The sequence below is a fragment of the Poecilia formosa genome, unplaced genomic scaffold, assembly GCF_000485575.1.
Source record: "Poecilia formosa unplaced genomic scaffold, Poecilia_formosa-5.1.2 Scaffold2216, whole genome shotgun sequence".
Lineage (NCBI taxonomy): Eukaryota > Metazoa > Chordata > Actinopteri > Cyprinodontiformes > Poeciliidae > Poecilia > Poecilia formosa.
Genome location: NW_006802155.1, coordinates 50,379 through 67,252, shown reverse-complemented (window position 1 = coordinate 67,252; position 16,874 = coordinate 50,379). Strand labels below are relative to the sequence as shown.

The 16,874-nt window shown below is 41.8% G+C and overlaps 1 protein-coding gene across 1 annotated transcript; it reads left to right on the top strand.

Annotated features, from left to right (window-relative positions):
- Window positions 1-593: 593 nt before the first annotated feature.
- Window positions 594-16,187, top strand: LOC103133050 (ras and Rab interactor 3-like; the record flags this gene model as incomplete). Its single annotated transcript, XM_007544811.2, has 8 exons — window positions 594-685; window positions 2,199-2,380; window positions 2,489-2,773; window positions 2,862-3,405; window positions 7,459-7,767; window positions 8,052-8,183; window positions 9,492-9,661; window positions 12,827-16,187. Coding segments are annotated over 8 exons (2,038 nt in total), but the record flags the coding sequence as incomplete, so codon positions are not given.
- Between the last annotated feature and the right edge of the window lie 687 nt (window positions 16,188-16,874).

Here is a 16,874-nt window from a genome sequence, read left to right as displayed (position 1 = left end):
AGAGGGTTAGCTTGGTTAAAAAAGCTACAATAATGTTCTGACAAGACATCAATAAAAACACTGGTAGCTTTACCCTTCGTTCCTTGGACTATATTTGACTTAACCCTGACTGAACACCGGCTGTCTTCAATAAACTCCTGTCCTGCTCCTGCTGACAATGTTTTCTTTTGGAGTAGTTTACTGAAGCGCTAGCTTAACTTGCTCTATGTTTTCATAGGCCTCTGTTGATGCTGTCATTAAAATGTCAGGAGAATCAGAATAAAATGCACATATTACTCCATAAGTTTGATCAAAAAACAGCTGAAGAACCACCTCAATTTATTTGTCACACACTGCGTAATGATGACATCATTGAAATGCATATTCCACAGAGAAATGTTGCACTTCTTCCACAAAGGTGACCAGACTCATTGACAGTTTTGCTAGTAACATATTTCCAGGCAGTTCTGCTTAATCCTGTGCGTTGGTAACACTGAGATTTCTGGGATCTTTGGCAGACAAAATTGTAAACTCTGATCTCAATCATTTGAAAATCGCCTTCCCGTTTATATTACACCTTGTTTTCATTCGATTTCTACTTTTTGTTTCTCCAGAGATGTACTGCCGTTCCCTCTTCAGCTACCAGAGGCCATCGCCAAAGCCACAACACACCGGCAGCTGGAAGCCATCTCACACATGGGGCAGGGTAAACCTATCACTAATTCACATACGAAAAATGCATCAAAAATGTCTACTTTTGGAATTGCATTTAGAAATAGAATTGGGGTAAAACATGTAATATGCTCTTCTATGTCTACAAGAATTATATGTAATGGAAAATAACGAGTCGCGCATTCCTCATCTATAAATCAAAGACAAGCTGCACTTTCCGTGCTACTGTTTGTTTTCACGGCTCACTGGCTAAATCTAACAGATTCCCCTTGTCACTACGACTAACAGAGTGAAGAATGTCTGCGTATCAGTTGTGAGAAAGTCAACTGTGTGAAGAAGTGACTGCCAGTTTGAATCTATTTTAACACAGGAACATGTGCTGTTGTGCTGCAGCAGCAAAGAGCGAGGTGCGACTTCATGATGGCCGAAAGTGATAAGCAGATTCTGGAGTAGCGTAGTCTGCTCATGTGGAAATGATTTCTGTTTCAGTTTTTCCGTCCTGGATTTGATCAAAGCATGAGAACGTTTTTAAAAGGAGCCTGTCGGCGAGTTTGTGTTTGTATATCAGACTATATAATGCTGCTTAGTTGGATATTCCTTTTTAATATGAGCAAAACTTCAGATAAGACTGAAGTTAAACATAGAAATACCAGACTGCTTTGAACCAGTTTTGAGCAATGTGTTCTTTTCGGGATTTAATTAAAATTTTAAGATGAGAAAAGCTGATTGGCTGACTAGCTGAAGCCTAAATCCAAACTGATTTTGCATAAACACCAGGTAATGAACATAAGGAGCAGATATTCAGCTGTGTGTTGCTGTTGATTTAATGCTGACCAATTTCCAATTGAAGCATTGAATTCAAACATGTAGGAATAGATTCTCTAAGTTATGTTCAAGAACTTAGAAAACCATCGTTCTGGGTTGTAAAACCAGAAATGAGCACTGGGAAATCTGAATGTCCTTCTTTTTAAGGATTGTGGAGAAAGATTTCAGTAAACTAATCAGAATTTTGAAGTTGTATTCCAATCTTCAATTACTGATTTGACCTGAGTCTGATTTTATTTCAAGAACTATAACATAAGAATATATGAGAACGCCAATCTTTTTGTAGCCTTACCAGCTTGAGAGTTCTTTTATTATTATTCTAGGACCAGAGGCAACGTCACACTGGGTGTGTGAAAGAGCAGTTGATCATTTTTGGCTGGCATTACAAAAACAGCAATATTTGTATTTATTTCATAACAGAGATTAGATTGTAGTTTCATGAATTGTGAGAATTTCTAAAAGGCAAAATATCTCGGATAAATCGGAACTTGTTATAGGAGACACGGTGTTCAATTAGCTTCTTAGGTGTCTGTGTTTCCTGACATTTGCTTCTTTACTCAGTAGCAGCATCCACACCATAAAGCATTAATGACAGAGCAACAGTCTAGCTTGTATAACTGGTTATAGAGTTGAATTTCAGCCTGATATGCATTGTTAGTGCTTCATTAGTTTCTATCTACCCGATTTCTTAAATGTGAACTTCTTGGATTGTTTCCCGTTAGATTTCTGGAGTGCACCAAGCGCTGTAGACATCCAAAATGGCCCTCTGGGGTCCATTGCATCCACCAGCGGCGCCAATGCCCAAATGGCGGGAACTCAAGACCGATGTTCCCTGTTCATGCGAGGCAAACAAGGCAAGGTCTGCTTCATCAACCCCCTGTTTCTTCAGCTGGAGGTTTGCAAGGTCAGTCACAAACCTGGAAAAAACAACAACAACAAAAAAGATTTCTACTACGACTACAAATTGAAATTCATGTCGTCTTGCTTTGAATCTAATCTTTCCAAACTGCAGCAGCCGCAGCACACGAACCACAGCGCCTCCAACAAGCGGCACCGCTTCAAGCGCAGCATGCGTCTCCGGCTCTCGGAGTCCTCCATGAATCTGTCCCTCGAAGGGGTAGGCTCCTTCTCGCCGCCCCCGTCACTGGAGCAGCCCGGAGGATCGGAGGGGCTGCAGAAAGCCAGCCCAAATCCACAGAGACGAGTTCACGCAGGGGCCGGTGTCCTGAGGAGAACCCCCGCAGTGTCGCCGGGCTCAGCAGAGGAAGACGACATGATGGCCATATATGTGCCACAGGTCAGTCCTGAGGTTGAACTTCAAAGTTTCTACACACTTTAAAATAAAATAAAATAAAAAAAATCCACTGACTCCTCTCTTGTTCAAGACATCTGCTGCTGCTGCTGCTGCTGACGAGACACCCAAGTTCCAGCAAGAGGCGGGAATCGAGGGAACGGTTCTGGGCTTGGAGCGCCGTCCGGCTCCGTCCCTGGCTGAACTTGACAGCTGCAGCTCCTTCAGCAGCATGGACGACGAACACGACTCCGATTCAGAACCCGAAAGCATGGCCCAAATCCAGACAAACACCTTCCACCGCCCGCCGCTCGTCCGCTCCCGAGGCCGCGGCGGGATGCATCGCATGAGCGAAGCTTTCGTGTGCTTTTTCGCGCCCGACAAGCGCCTGACCCGGCTGGTGGAGGAGCTGGCCCGAGACAGGCGCTCGGTGTTCGGGGGCATGGTTCAGGACTTCCTCCAGGAACAGAGGAAGGTGCTGAAAAGTTTGCTGAGCTCCGCGTCGCCGTCTCTCGGTGTAACTTCGGTGCAGCTTCTGCAAAGTCTGCGCCTCTTCCTGTCGCAGGCGAAGTGTTGCTTGCTGGACAGCAGAGAACTGGAGCCTCCCATTGAAACCCTAGTGCCAGAAAACGAGAAAGGTAAGAAACGCTCCAGACTGGTCCAAACGCTTTGTTCGACGGGTTTGTACACATCATTTTGTTGGCACAGTTTAATTTAATTCAGGCACCTAAAAGTACAAAAAGGACCAGGGATTCCTCCTGAACGTCATTTTCAAGTGTTTTACATTCCCGCGATAATCACTGAAATGATGATTTCATTTTATTATGTGAAAAAAAACTCAGTTTCCACTGCTACTCATATTCCTACCCTTCCTTTTGCTCTTCCTGTTGATCCTTAAGTTGAAGCCACAAGGAGTAGCGGTTCAAATAAGTCAATTTAATGGTCAGTACTATTCTTAGGTATCTATCTCTCAATTACCTCTTATTAATGTCTTTTTATTGGTTTCCTTGGGTTTTTTTATTCAGTTAGGGGTTGTTTCTTGTCCTGTTTCTGCAAATTTTCTAAATTTTTCTTCCTTGTGTGCACGTTCTCTGGTCTGTCCCACTTTGAAGAAAAAATGTCATCTGTATCTTAGCATATTGAGATGTCGGAATAAAGAGTAGAGTGGAAATTTCGTAAGCGTCTTTGATTGGAAATAATGATGAGATCCTTTTTAACTGCAGAGCTGTGTAACGTCACTCACACAGTCAAACAGTTTCTGTTTCTTAAGGCTCTTCATGGAAAACAAATGAGTAAATCAGAGCTTTCCCCAATTGGACATATTGATTTTAAAACGGTCTTTTGCTGAATTATTTTTTAATATCCTGTGTTATTGTACAAGTTATATATTTTTTATTCAATAAAGAAAATAACGAGCCATATATGATATTATAAGGGTGTAATTTAAAAGGACTCTTGTCCTTTTAAACTAAGTGTTATTTGCAAGGTTTCCTCCAGAACAACTGCAGTCATTCATCCTGCGGCCCTTTGTGTTTTCCAGTTGAAAGAAATGTTGAAAGTTGACAGGAATTTTTAAAATATCTCTTGATAATTATGTTATTGAATGACTGGAAGATTAACACCTGAACACAGTCTTAAAAAATGCAAACATTTAAAAAACAAGCAAGGCTCAGCCTGGTGGGGGCACAAGAAAAGCCTGGTGGCCCGCCAGGCTTGTAAAACACTGGGGGAAACCCTGATTTGTCTGTACTTGGAAATTTTTTTTTTACAGTATTTGAAAATCCTAATGATGAGGCATCATTGTTTTAATTTAGTGTTAAAACAGTTGAATTCATCCATCTCAGCTAAAAAAAAAATATATCTGGAAGGAATCAATTAACAAGACAAAGTATTGGAAAGAAAAATACTGAAAAAAGAGAAAGCATTAAGGCCAGCTGGAGTCAGAGGTTTTATGGAAGCAGACGTGGTGGGAGAAAGAAGCTGTCAGCACAGGCTGTGTAGTAGTAAAGTGCTGGTTGGAGGGGGTGGTCGTGTTGTCTCTGATATTTAACAAACGGCGTCGGGATAGCCCTGCCTGATGCGCACAAGCTTCCCGTTCAAAGACGTTACAGGAGGAAAGTGGTTGGTTCTGTTGACACAGCACTGTGCGTAGGATTTTTCCCTTTTTTTGGGCTTCTTTGTGCGTGCCTCACAGGTGTTTTTTGGTGTGTAATGAGACTGATGGTTGCCCATCCTCTCATCCTTCCTCCTTTCCTTCCTTCTTTCCTTTCTGCGCTGCGATTCTGATTTATCTCTCATTGCGTCGGTGGGAGGCATTTGCATTTTTTTTTCCCTCTTCCCCCTCGTTTATCATAAAAAGATATCAGAGTCCCACGCTCACTTGAAAAGCTGCACGATTCGCTGGAGGGTGGGTGGGAGACGTAGAAATAGACAGGTTACTTGGAAAGTGTAATCAGTTACAGGTCTGTGAGTAACACCTTTAAAAAAAAAAAAAAAAAAAATCTACTCACCTTTCTGCCAAAGCTGTCTGTAACGGAGCAGTAATCGCGTTACATGTAACGTGTCGGAGGGAGGAGCGAGGAAGAGGAGTGATTGATCACAGGGACGGGGTTTGTGTAGTAAGGTGGATGGAGGAGAGATGTGTGGGATTGTACAGGAGGGAAACATGATGGAGGGGGAGGAAGAGATTGATGAGAAGTGGAAAATATTGAGTCAGGACTGCCCACTGACTACGCTGAGAGGGTCTCCACGTGCGTGCGAGAGCGCGCACGTGCACGGACACGAGGCTGGATTTTATTAATTACTGTTGCCAGGCCGAAAACAACATTACTTTTACGGACACACGGGCTTTCTCTCTGACAAAACAAAAACAACAGTAAACTAATTTGTCTTCAAAGCTGCAGTGTGGCAAATGTGAAATATTTGAGAAGGGAATTAGACCCCGAGGTGGAAATCAAATGTTACTGGCATTCCTGATGAAGATGTACAAAATTGTTAAAGGGTAAGTTAAGGCTTTTTGGAGTGATTATAACACTGGTCAACATCTAAAAAAAATAAATAATTGTCTGGGGTTTTTCAATTGTTTTAGGGTCATTTTGATGTGCTGAATCCAAAAGTCACATTGGTTTTGTTCAATCAGGTCAAATTTCTGAACTATGGATGCAACATTCAGCATCAAAATGCAGGACTTGTTCTGACCGGTCTCCTGATAATCTGGGATCAATGATTGATGAGCAGGAGGAGAGATTCCATCAGGACAGAAAAGAGACGGAGAATTTTGCAGAAGGAAGACGTAATGTTCAATTCACATGTACTTTACCTTATCAGTGTTTATTATTAAATTTACAGAAATCCACGTTTGTAACATTTAACTAATACACTCTGTCAGAAAACATTTTTCTTTTTTTTTGTATGAGAAATATTAACGGAAATGAACTGATAATGTCACAAAAATGTCATCAATTTGTCAGAAGATCGGATCTCTCTGAATCAAATTAGAATAAAAACCTGACCTGACTGAGAAAAATAAATGCCAGATTTGGATTCAGCGGTGCAAAAGTAGTCCTAATTCAGTAGAAAAAACAGACAACTTCCAAAACTACTTATTGTGTAACCCAGCGTTGTTAGCCAACAGAATTCATGTTAGCAAACGAAGCTACGCCGTGAAGCTAGTTCCTCTCGCACAACACTGTGAGCTTGTAGGAAAAGTAAGTACATCCTTAAAGTGGTGAAAAGCTGCACACCGTATGAATTATTTTTCAGGATCATCAGATTTTGACTGGGATGAATTTAAAATGAGAACAGGAATAGCTTAGCGCCACGCAGTCAGTTAGCTAACAAATAAAACAATAAGTTAGGGACTGGTTAGCTTAGAAGCATATTTGTGGTGTTTACTATTCTAACAACATTATAACTATACTATTGAGGTAAAAACATGCTGTTTTTTTATTATTTGCTGCATATTTATTAACTGCGCATTAGTTGCCCTTTTTGGCGCAGCATTTCAGGTTGGAGAGTATTTAAACTAATGACCTATTTTAGACGCCTTTGCCAATTAAAGCAACGATTTTGCTTCTGAAAAAAGTGCTTGAATTAATGTATTCAGTTCTTGTAGCTTTGTGTGGCTGATCGCCTCTTTATATTCAGTTCCTAATCTCACTTTAGAAACTTCATGTACTTGTATGTGACTGTCGATTAAGATTACAAACACACCAAAAAGAGGAAGTAAAACTAGAAAATGGATAAAAGCTTAACATCTGTAGCCAGTTACATTTTGTGTGTGTGTGTGTGTGTGTGTGTGTGTGTGTGTGTGTGTGTTATGCACTTAATTGAAAAATTTGTAAAAATTGAAAAAAACCCATACAACACTGGAAGACTTTAAGGCGACCTAAATGTAATTGACAAAATCCTGATTGCATGGATAAGTACCTCAGTACAAAAATAAACCGAAATCTTTTTCAGTCGTTGACTGCTCTTACAAATGATAAATTATTTATTTTGTATTGTCAAAACATGTTTGTTTTTCTTTATTATTATTATGGCTGATAATCTATTAATTACCATCACTGGTCAATGCATCCCTCTGGGCATATCGCCTGTTCCTGTGTGTTTTTTCTATCAAAATAAACCGCTCAGACGACAACGCCAAATCAATTGTCAGCTTCCTTCCTCCTCGTTTTCTCTTTTTGCAGACCTGGCGTTGGAGCGGGCCATGTTCTCCTGCATCCTCAGGCCTTTGAAGTGCCACCTCGAGAAAGCCCTGACCTCTTTCCACAGTCGCGACGGCTCCACCCAGTGCCTCACGCAGAACCTGCTCCGCCTGAAAGGGAACGGCGCCATGGAGCGGCTCGGCGTGCGTACGGGGGTCCCGGACGCCCGAGAGGTGGAGAGGGTGAAGCAGAAGCTGATCCTGATGCAGCGGACCCACTCGCCCATCGACAAAGTGCTCTTGCTGCTCCAAGTGTGCAAGTTCGTCCACAAGGCAATGGGGACGTTACACGGTGAGGCTGCCACACGTCCGACGAGTTCACTGCGAAGCCTTGCGAATTGTAGCACGTTTGTTTTTAATGTCAAAATTCTGATTTTTATCCATTTCTTCACGACACCAAATTCACCAGATATGTCCCAACCAGGTAGCACTATTGTGTGACATGACAGTGTTGCTGTGTTTGATAAAAAATCTTGTATTCCAGACATAATTTAAACACACTGTGTAATTATCTCACTTGAAATAGTAAACATCTTTTTTTTGTTTGTTTGTTTTTCTTTTGTCCTTGTTTTACAGGACAGGACGTCAGCTGGGATGATTTCCTCCCTGCTCTGTCCTATGTGATAGTTGAATGTAACAGGCCTCACCTGCTGGTGGAGGTGGAGTACATGATGGAGCTGCTGGAGCCCTCGTGGCTCGGTGGAGAAGGTACGACCCTAACCCAAGCAAAGATGCTAACAAAGATGTCACGATTTGTAAGTTTGTTGCGTTAGTTTCGTATCGTCACACGGAGATGCTTGATGTTAAGTTTCTTATTGTGTCAGTTTTATGCCAGATGTAACAGGACGCACACTGTTACATCTGGCATAAAACTTCCAAAAGGTTCCTAAAAAATTCGACTTTTCTCTTGTTTGGAGATCATCAAGATGTTTTTTTTTGGGGGGGGTTTTTTCAAATGTGAGATGGACTTTTATTTTGTATTTGGTCAGCTGTGATTTTCGCCTTGAACTCCTCCATGGATGTGTTTCGTATCTTAGCAGTAGCTGAATCAGGAACAGCGATCTAAAACTGAGGAAAATGAGGCTGCGTTTGTTAAGTTTTGGGAATTAGGAGAGCAAAAATGCAGATGAAGGCCACTTCATGTAGAGTTCAAATAAAGGAAATAAGTAAAAGGAAAAACTCCTGAAAGTGGCCAAGGACATCACAGTAGCACAGGTAGCATGAGGATAGGAACATAGTGAGCTTATAGACTGAGGTAATCGCTACCAGAAATGCTTTAAATTTCCAACATATTTAAAAAGAAAGAAAAAAAGTATTTTCTCACCTCATAGTAGAGAATGACACTGAGTTAAGAGGAGCTTAATCAGGGTAATGTGGAACAGCTGCAAAGGGAGAATGCTAAGCAACTGAGACTGATTGACACAAAAAGCATAAACTGAGCTTAAATACACAAGAATAACACGGAGAATAAGCAACAATACACAACCAGAACAGAGGCCAAGCAAAAATAAATGAAATAATAAACATCACCTAACCATAATAATAATTTAAAAAAAAACTGAGGGAAATGAACCATTACCAAAAAGGTTTGACCCAAGTCAACAGCTCAAGGCAATGCTATTAAATAATACCGAGGAGATGCATGTCAACCTCTGACTTTTGAAGACATTAATAAATAAATCTCTTCTCTTTCATTATTGTGATACTTAGTAAATAAACAATAATCCTGGTGATTCGTATCAACCTGAAACAGGAGAAGTTTAGTCTGATTTGACTTCAGACTGAGGAAAAAACAGGTGGATGTGTCTTTTTATTCAGTGCACACACATTTCTGGCTTCAGCTGCTGCACCGTTAGCTACTGAATAATTACCCCTGTCATAACTTAGCTGTTGCCTAAAAATATCTCTGTTGTAGCTGATCGTCAAAGTCGTTGTTTTACTAGCAACACACACTAAATACGTTTCTTTCCTCCCACCACCTGTTTTTTTTTTTTTTTTCTTTCTTTCTGCCTCCAGGTGGGTACTACCTGACCAGCGTCTATGCTAGCCTGTGTCTGATCCAGAGCCTGGAGCAGGATCAACCGTTCTCCGGCTGCCTGACGCCACAAGTGCAGGAAGCCCTGAAGGAGTGGAGCTGCAGACGGACCCTGGAGGCCCAGAAACAAAAGGAGACCCAGCAGAGCCAAGTAGGCACAGGCTCTCTGTTCATTGTAGTGGGTTTGCTGTGGAGGGATTTGTTCTACTATCACTGCACATGCTTCCATTTCACAGTTTGTCCTGCTTGCCACTTATCACTGTCGTAGCGTAACACACTTTTACTTTTAGCCAGCCGTACGGTTTAGGTTTGTTTCTCTCTAATGCATGTTTCTTCTATGTGGCATGTTTCCAAATTATTCCATCTAGTAATTGCACTTGCTAATTTTTTTTTATATCTTCTTCAGATTTTAAGTTGATTTAAGAAAACATCTGAAAATATAAAGAAATCATATCAGAAAGAACAAAAGCAAGTTAATTTGGTTTATGTGGTTGCATTTCTTAATGCTTCTGATGGATGACATCTAAAACAGAAACCACTAATATTACTACAAGTCTTAGAGCTTTCATCAGTTTTATAAGCAAATAACTCCTAAAATCTTTTGATTGATTGATTGATTGATTGATTGATTGATTGATTGATTGATTGAATTGGAAAGAATGCATCCAATTCTTTCCATCAAGTTCAAATTTAGATTCAATTGGGGGCTGCACAGTGGTGCAGTTGGTAGGGCTGTTGCCTTGCAGCAAGAAGGTTCTGGGTTCGATTCCCGGCCCCGGTCTTTCTGCATGGAGTTTGCATGTTCTCCCTGTGCATGCGTGGGTTCTCTCCAGGTACTCCGGTTTCCTCCCACAGTCCAAAAACATGACTGTCAGGTTAATTGGGCTCTCTATATTCTCCCCAGGTGTGTTTGTGTGTGTGTGCATGGTCGTTTGTCTTTGTGTTGCCCTGCGACAGACTGGCAACCTGTCCAGGGTGACCCCGCCTCTCGTCCAGAACGTTAGCTGGAGATAGGCACCAACCGACCCCACAAATGTGCACAGAAAATGGATGGATGGATGGAGCGTATTGAGTTGAATTGATAACTTTCAATTGATAAGCATGTGGTGGCAGTGGGAAGGAAAGACTCTGAATAAACAGGAAGAAAACCTCCAGAAGAACCAAGTTAAGTGGGAGCCACCATCTGCCATGATTGACTAGGAGACAGAAAAAAAAGCACACAAAGCACTGGCCTGAGATTTCTTTGCCATGGAAACAAAAAAAATAATGATTTTCTTTAGTGACTCAGTCCATAAAGAATAAATATAGCTCATCATGGAGTCGCTGAGCCATGTCTATTTTCAATGGCGAAGAACAAACCCGAACCGTAAAGCTGAACACAGCAGATGAACAGAAAAGCTGAGAAAGAACGCGCATAAAGTTAGTTCCACCGACAGCTAGGTCAGCGACTCCACCCAGAAACAAGAGCACGGCTAAATGCTTTCCATGAAAATAAAAAAGCAAAGTTAATACCTTCACTGACTTTTAGAACCTGGGCTACTTTCTTTGAAAAAGCAACGCAAAGTTAATAGAAACAACGACGTCGTTGACTCCATCCAGAAAAAAAAAAAACACATCTGATCACACAAGCACCGAGTCCGGTGTCGCTCTCTATGGAAAGGGAAACAGAGAATGAATGCAAATTTGATGGAAGCAACATCTTCTATTCTGTACTTTCTATGACAGAAGCAGAAAAACAGAGAAAGTTAATGGTAGCAGTAGTTCCTTCAGTGTCTCCAACCAGGAAACCATCACTCTCTAAGAAAAGAAAGAGGATGAGGAGGAGTGCAGAAACTCACTGGCAGCTGTAACTGAATCCTTTCTGGAGAGATTACATACAAATCTGTTCTGTCATCTTTTAAATGGTCAAACGACAACATCACGAAAAACACCAAAAGATAATCCATCCACAAAGGCACAGACATAACAGTAATTAATTACACTGATGGCAGCATCATCTAATTGTCCTACATCTGTGACGTTGGCAGCCAGGCCGAAGCAGTCACGCACGTTTGACGGGAATTTTTTTATTTTTTTTTTATCAAGTTGTAATTATTTTTACGGATGCTTGAAGGTTTTCAAAAGTGAGACAGGATTTTCAGATTTTTTTTTTTCCAGAGGTAATCCCTTTGATCTGAAGCCACCAGCTTACAACTGGACTTCCCCTAAAGCGATAGCACTCTCTTGCTTACATTTATTATTATTTTTTTGCCTACTCTCCCTTTTATCACCTCTTCCTGTCGGTGTAACAGGTCCGCCAGAAGCCATTGAAAAAGGAAAAACAAAAAAAAGGAATTCATTGTCATCCACGTTTCCATCTCGTCACGTGGTGCTTCGCCTGGCTTCAAATAGCCCATCTAACTCACCCGGCAGCCAGATTTTCCACTGACACAGGCGAGGATCAGTGAGCCAAGTGCTATGAAGAGGTGGGCGGTCAGATAACATGAAATTTATCGAGCTGCATCTACCCGTCGAAGCAGGCAAACACAATATGCACACGGACAGCGAGGAGCTCAGTGACTCTGTGAGTTTTGCTGACGGGAAGACCTGTTGACTGTCGATTCCTGACTGTGTTTTCTCTCGGTTCTGTTTGGGGGTTGTCTCTGGAGCCGCTTGTGCGTTGTGTTTTCTCGTGGCTGGAAGTGTTTGCAGGATTGTCGGCGTGTTTGTGGAACAGGAGAAAGAGGATTTGCTCTGGTTCCTCGACACTGGGCTGTTTGGTGAGGGGATTATATGCCATGTCTTTTGTGTGTGTGCGTTCTCTGTTCAGAGAGGTGTGAGGGCGTCTGTAGGTGGCTGAATCGGACATTATATAATGGCTAAAGTGTGCTTTCCGATGAGTGGCAATTGTCGATGCAGAAGCTTGTTTAGTTTCCTGATTGATTGCCTCGATCGGTGTGGATCAGAGGGAAACTTTGGGAAAAGTTGGGATGGAGCTCCTGTAGGATTAATGTGCGCGAGTTAGCGGCGGATAAAAGAGCAGCGCCACTAAAGATGAAGTTTATATAAAGCTTTTCCGACCCGGCTGACTGTGTGTGGGAAGCAGGAGCTTTGTTTTAGAGGCTGATTCTTTTGTGAGCCTCATTTCGTCTTGTTTCCTGCAGCTTTCGCCGTTCTCATCCCTCACTCCTCCCCCTCTTTTGCCCTCACTCCATAAGCCTCTTGACCTCTGTTTGTCATCAACGCACAAAACGCGTTCACTCGTCTTTTTCTCTCTCTCTCTCTCTTTCTCTATCCGTCCATCTCTCCTCTCCTTCCCCCCCCGCCCCACCTGCAGAGGTGCGTTCGGATACTGTTCCAGGACGGGGAGCGGAGCGCCGTGCAGACGTTGCAGTGGAGAGCCGGCGAGACCAGCCAGGCCCTGGCACAGCTGTGCGCCTCCACCTTCGGAGTGTCCGACCCGCAGCAATACACACTGTTCTGGCGCAGCGGCGGCGAGATGAGGGCCCTGCCGCCCCAGGCCCAGCCCCAGGACCTGGCCAGCCACAGCGAGGGAGGGCCCTCGCTCTCCTACCTGAGGACCGACCACGACTTCAGCAAGATGCGGCGGCTCACCAGAGGTGGTGCCGTGGACCTGAGCGAGTCGGTGTGCGAGGAGTGAGTGGGAGGCACAGAGGAAGCAGCAGGAGGAGGAGGAGGAGGAGATGGATGGATGGATGGTGGGTGTTTTTCTCTGTCTCTTACTCTCTCTCTCTGTGTCTCCTCTCTCCGGCGGTGCGCTGTGCCTCGTCACGGGTCGGGACTCGTCGTGAAAAGCGACGGTCCTGATCCTCCGTCCTGATCCTGAACGGACCAGAGCAAAAAGCAGAGACAACTTGCTGAGAGTTGTTGTGCCGCGCATTGAGGCCGCTTGTGTTAAAAGGAGTGTGCTATTTTGTGACATGGAAAATGTGTAATAAATGGATTTGATTGTTTCTTTTTTTGTTTTTGTTTTTTTGTTTTGTTTTTTTTCCTGCAACATGAACCCAGAGTTGTACCATGAAGAGATTACATCATTAAGAGACGCCGAGGCTCGAATCCAAAGAACACAAATTCTGAGAGACTACTGTTGCCTGGAAACAAAAAACCACTTCCTGTACGCACTTAGGGAGGCAAATTGTCCACCGTGGTGATGTAACCCTTTCACGTTGTAAGTCTGGGCTAAGTCTTAAAGACACTTGGATGTATTATTGCTTCACTTTCTGTGCAAAAAAAAACTGCAGATGTTTCTCGGTGGGGGACGCGACCTTTCTGTGGTTCCATGAAACGTGGCCTCGCAAAAAAAAGTGAAATGTGTTGCGGACAAGACCGAACTGCAGTACCAAAGTGACAGAACATGCATCATCAGGGTTTTTGAAAGAAGTGAGATTTGAAATCAGCTGTGCATAAGAGTCTCCCACAGAGGTGGCTTTATGCTTGCCTGCTGGAGCGAAGGCACAGACTCCCCTCCTTGTTTTCAGTTTCTCACATGGGTTTTTTTTTTTTGCTGGTGGAATAACGAGAAAGTGGGAGCAAGGTGGCAGAAAAGCTTCAGGTTTTTTTTTTTTCTTGTTTTTTATTTTTAAGATCCTCTCCACACTAACCTGGATATTTTTTGCCAAACTAATATTTTGTCTTCTTCTTTTGCATCTCTTTGCTAGGGAAAGGTAATATGGACCTAAAATTTTATAACAATTTCTTAAATTTGCTGCAATAATGATAATGGTAAAGAAACAGTTAAACATTCCTGACAGGCTTTTTCCCTAATTCATTGCACCGGTAGGTAGTAAGGCAACAATACAATTAAATACCACACAGTGTTTGTGTTCGATAATTTACTTCTTTTTAATATTTTGTCATTTATCAACACTCATGCAACCAACCATGGAAAGTATGGAAAAGTTATAATCCGAAGCATGCCGTCTCTTTTTGAGGTATGCGAACATTGGCATTTGTTGTTTTCACCTTAAATCACAAGGTGATTTAAGGTGAAAGGGACATTTTTTCCTTTGATACCAATAAATAAATACGACCACAGCCCATTCCAGTCCCATCATGTTTTGGGAAAACAACAGAGAATTTGAACGTGACTCATTAAAGTGCAGAGTTTTAGAAACTGGTCTACCTATGCTGGTGTTTGAATCTCACTTTGCACACGTCCCTGTTTGGGTTTCTGTGATTGAAATGAGTGGAATAGTTTATGGGAGAACCTTAAAGGCAAGAACGTACTCTGCAGGAGATTTGTTCTCTCTCCCAAAAAAGATGACTTCTTTCTTTTTCTTGCTGTTTCTTCTTGACGCGACATCTATGATGAACTTCTTGTCCCGTATAATGTCTGAGAGCTATTAAGTGATTGGTCAAAAATCCAAAGTGGGTATGGTTAATTGGGAAAGGGAGAAATGTAGATATGTCTACTTCTCCCAAGTGTGGACTTCTGCAGTTGAAATCTTTGGGGGAGAATGACAGAAGCCAATTCACGCTTCACAAGAAACAAAAACTAATAACTTCACCCAAGATGGCAGGATCAAGAACGACTTTCTTTCTTGGTCTGGAAATGGCATCCTCATCAAACCACTTGATAAGTCCACACCAGCAGAAGTGTTGCTTTGCACTGACAATGCCCATTTCAAATTTCTGGCCAAGTGCCGAACTTCAGAGAAGTTTAAAGAAACGTTTAGAGAAATTTCTTTCCTCTCCTAGGGTTTCAGGAAATCAATAATTAAATTATTTTTCTGCAGCCCTGGAGTTCTTACAGCTTGTTCTCAATTGTTTGGGCAGAATTTTGTTTCCTACTTTGGTGACTATTGGTCAGAAGTTTGCAGTAGTCAATACACTTGACTTCCTGGAAAGTTCTGCACTTCAGTGTCTTGTGAAGTATGAAATGTAAACAGTTATTTTTCTTTCTAAATTTATTAACCGAACAAATTTATCATGTCTTACAGAGATCTTTAGCCTAGCACTTCTTTAGCCATGCTCAGGATCTCCTTCTTTTGATTTTTCTGATAATTACATTATTGCCACCTGCTGGTGAAATCTTGACATTACAACCTTGTTAATGGGTTAGAAAATGGTAAAAGTTGTAGCTGGGGCCAAACTTTTATCAGGGAGGGAAAGTAAAAACCCCAATCTGCAACAAATTGATCAACTTACTGACTGACTTGCGAATGTATTAAATAATATTTTCCAGCATTCATTCCATTTAAAAAAAAATCTGCTCTGAGTTGTGTTGTTTCTCTTGGCCCAAGTGTAAGATGAAGTGTTGTGTTCTGACAAACAAATCAGGACCTCATGAGGACTGGAAGAATGTAAATGTCCTCGTCACACCAGCTTCTGGGACTCCTGCTGCAAGTCATCAACGCCAACAGACTGTTTGACTCAGTGTCACTTTCAAATATATATATATCTATCATATTGTGAATTTAAAGCTAAAATTGAAATTGTTCAGTTTGTTGTGTGGATATGAAAGTGCAGATTTTCAACATATCTGGAGTTTTTAATCCGACTGAGAAGGTTTGTTTTTGAGAGCTATGATGTGAACATTGTTGCATGCTTTCTCATTCAACGTGAAGATTGATTTATGTGTGTATGCGTGTGTGTGTGTGTGTGCGTGCGTGTGTGTGTTTGAAGCATGTGTTTACTGTGGGAGCTCACCGATTTTTTTCAATGTAAAAAAAAAAAAAGCAACACACACACGACTGTATTTTGTCAGGCAATGCAGTATCGCAATAAAGATTGCAATATCTGTACCAGCGCCATGTGCTTCCAGGGAGGATTTTGTCTTGAATAATCTCAATCACCACTAGGTGGCAGCAAAATCCAATCAGTCTTTTAACCTCATCCTTTATTATTCTAACCTTAGGGGTTCTTTTTCTTTTGCAGAATTGACATTAAATAATTTAATACATCATCACGTGTTTCTTGTCGTATAGAATTTGTTTCGTAGCATCTCATTAAAACACCAGCTGCTGAAGCTGAAGCGACAAAACAAATATCTGTATGCAGATGTTTTGAAGAAAAAAAGCTAAAATTAACTCATACCTACTTTAGTTTCTTATCTAAATCACTCATCTTGGATTTCTCTTTGGCAAACAAAGTTAGCTTAATCACTGCTAACATCTTAGAAATGTTTGGCTCATAAATATTTATTTATTTTAGTCATTTTTGTCATCTTCTCTTATGGCATCCACTTTATTAAAAATACGTGTTTTTTCCAAAGTGTTTGCAAAGAACAAGTCAAAATGTCCATCCCTCCATCTTCTTTACACCCTTGTCCCTTAGTGGGGTCAGGAGTGTTGCTGGTGCCTATCTCCAGCTAACATTCCAGGTGGGTCACCCTGGACAGGTCACCAGTCTGTCACAGAGACAGA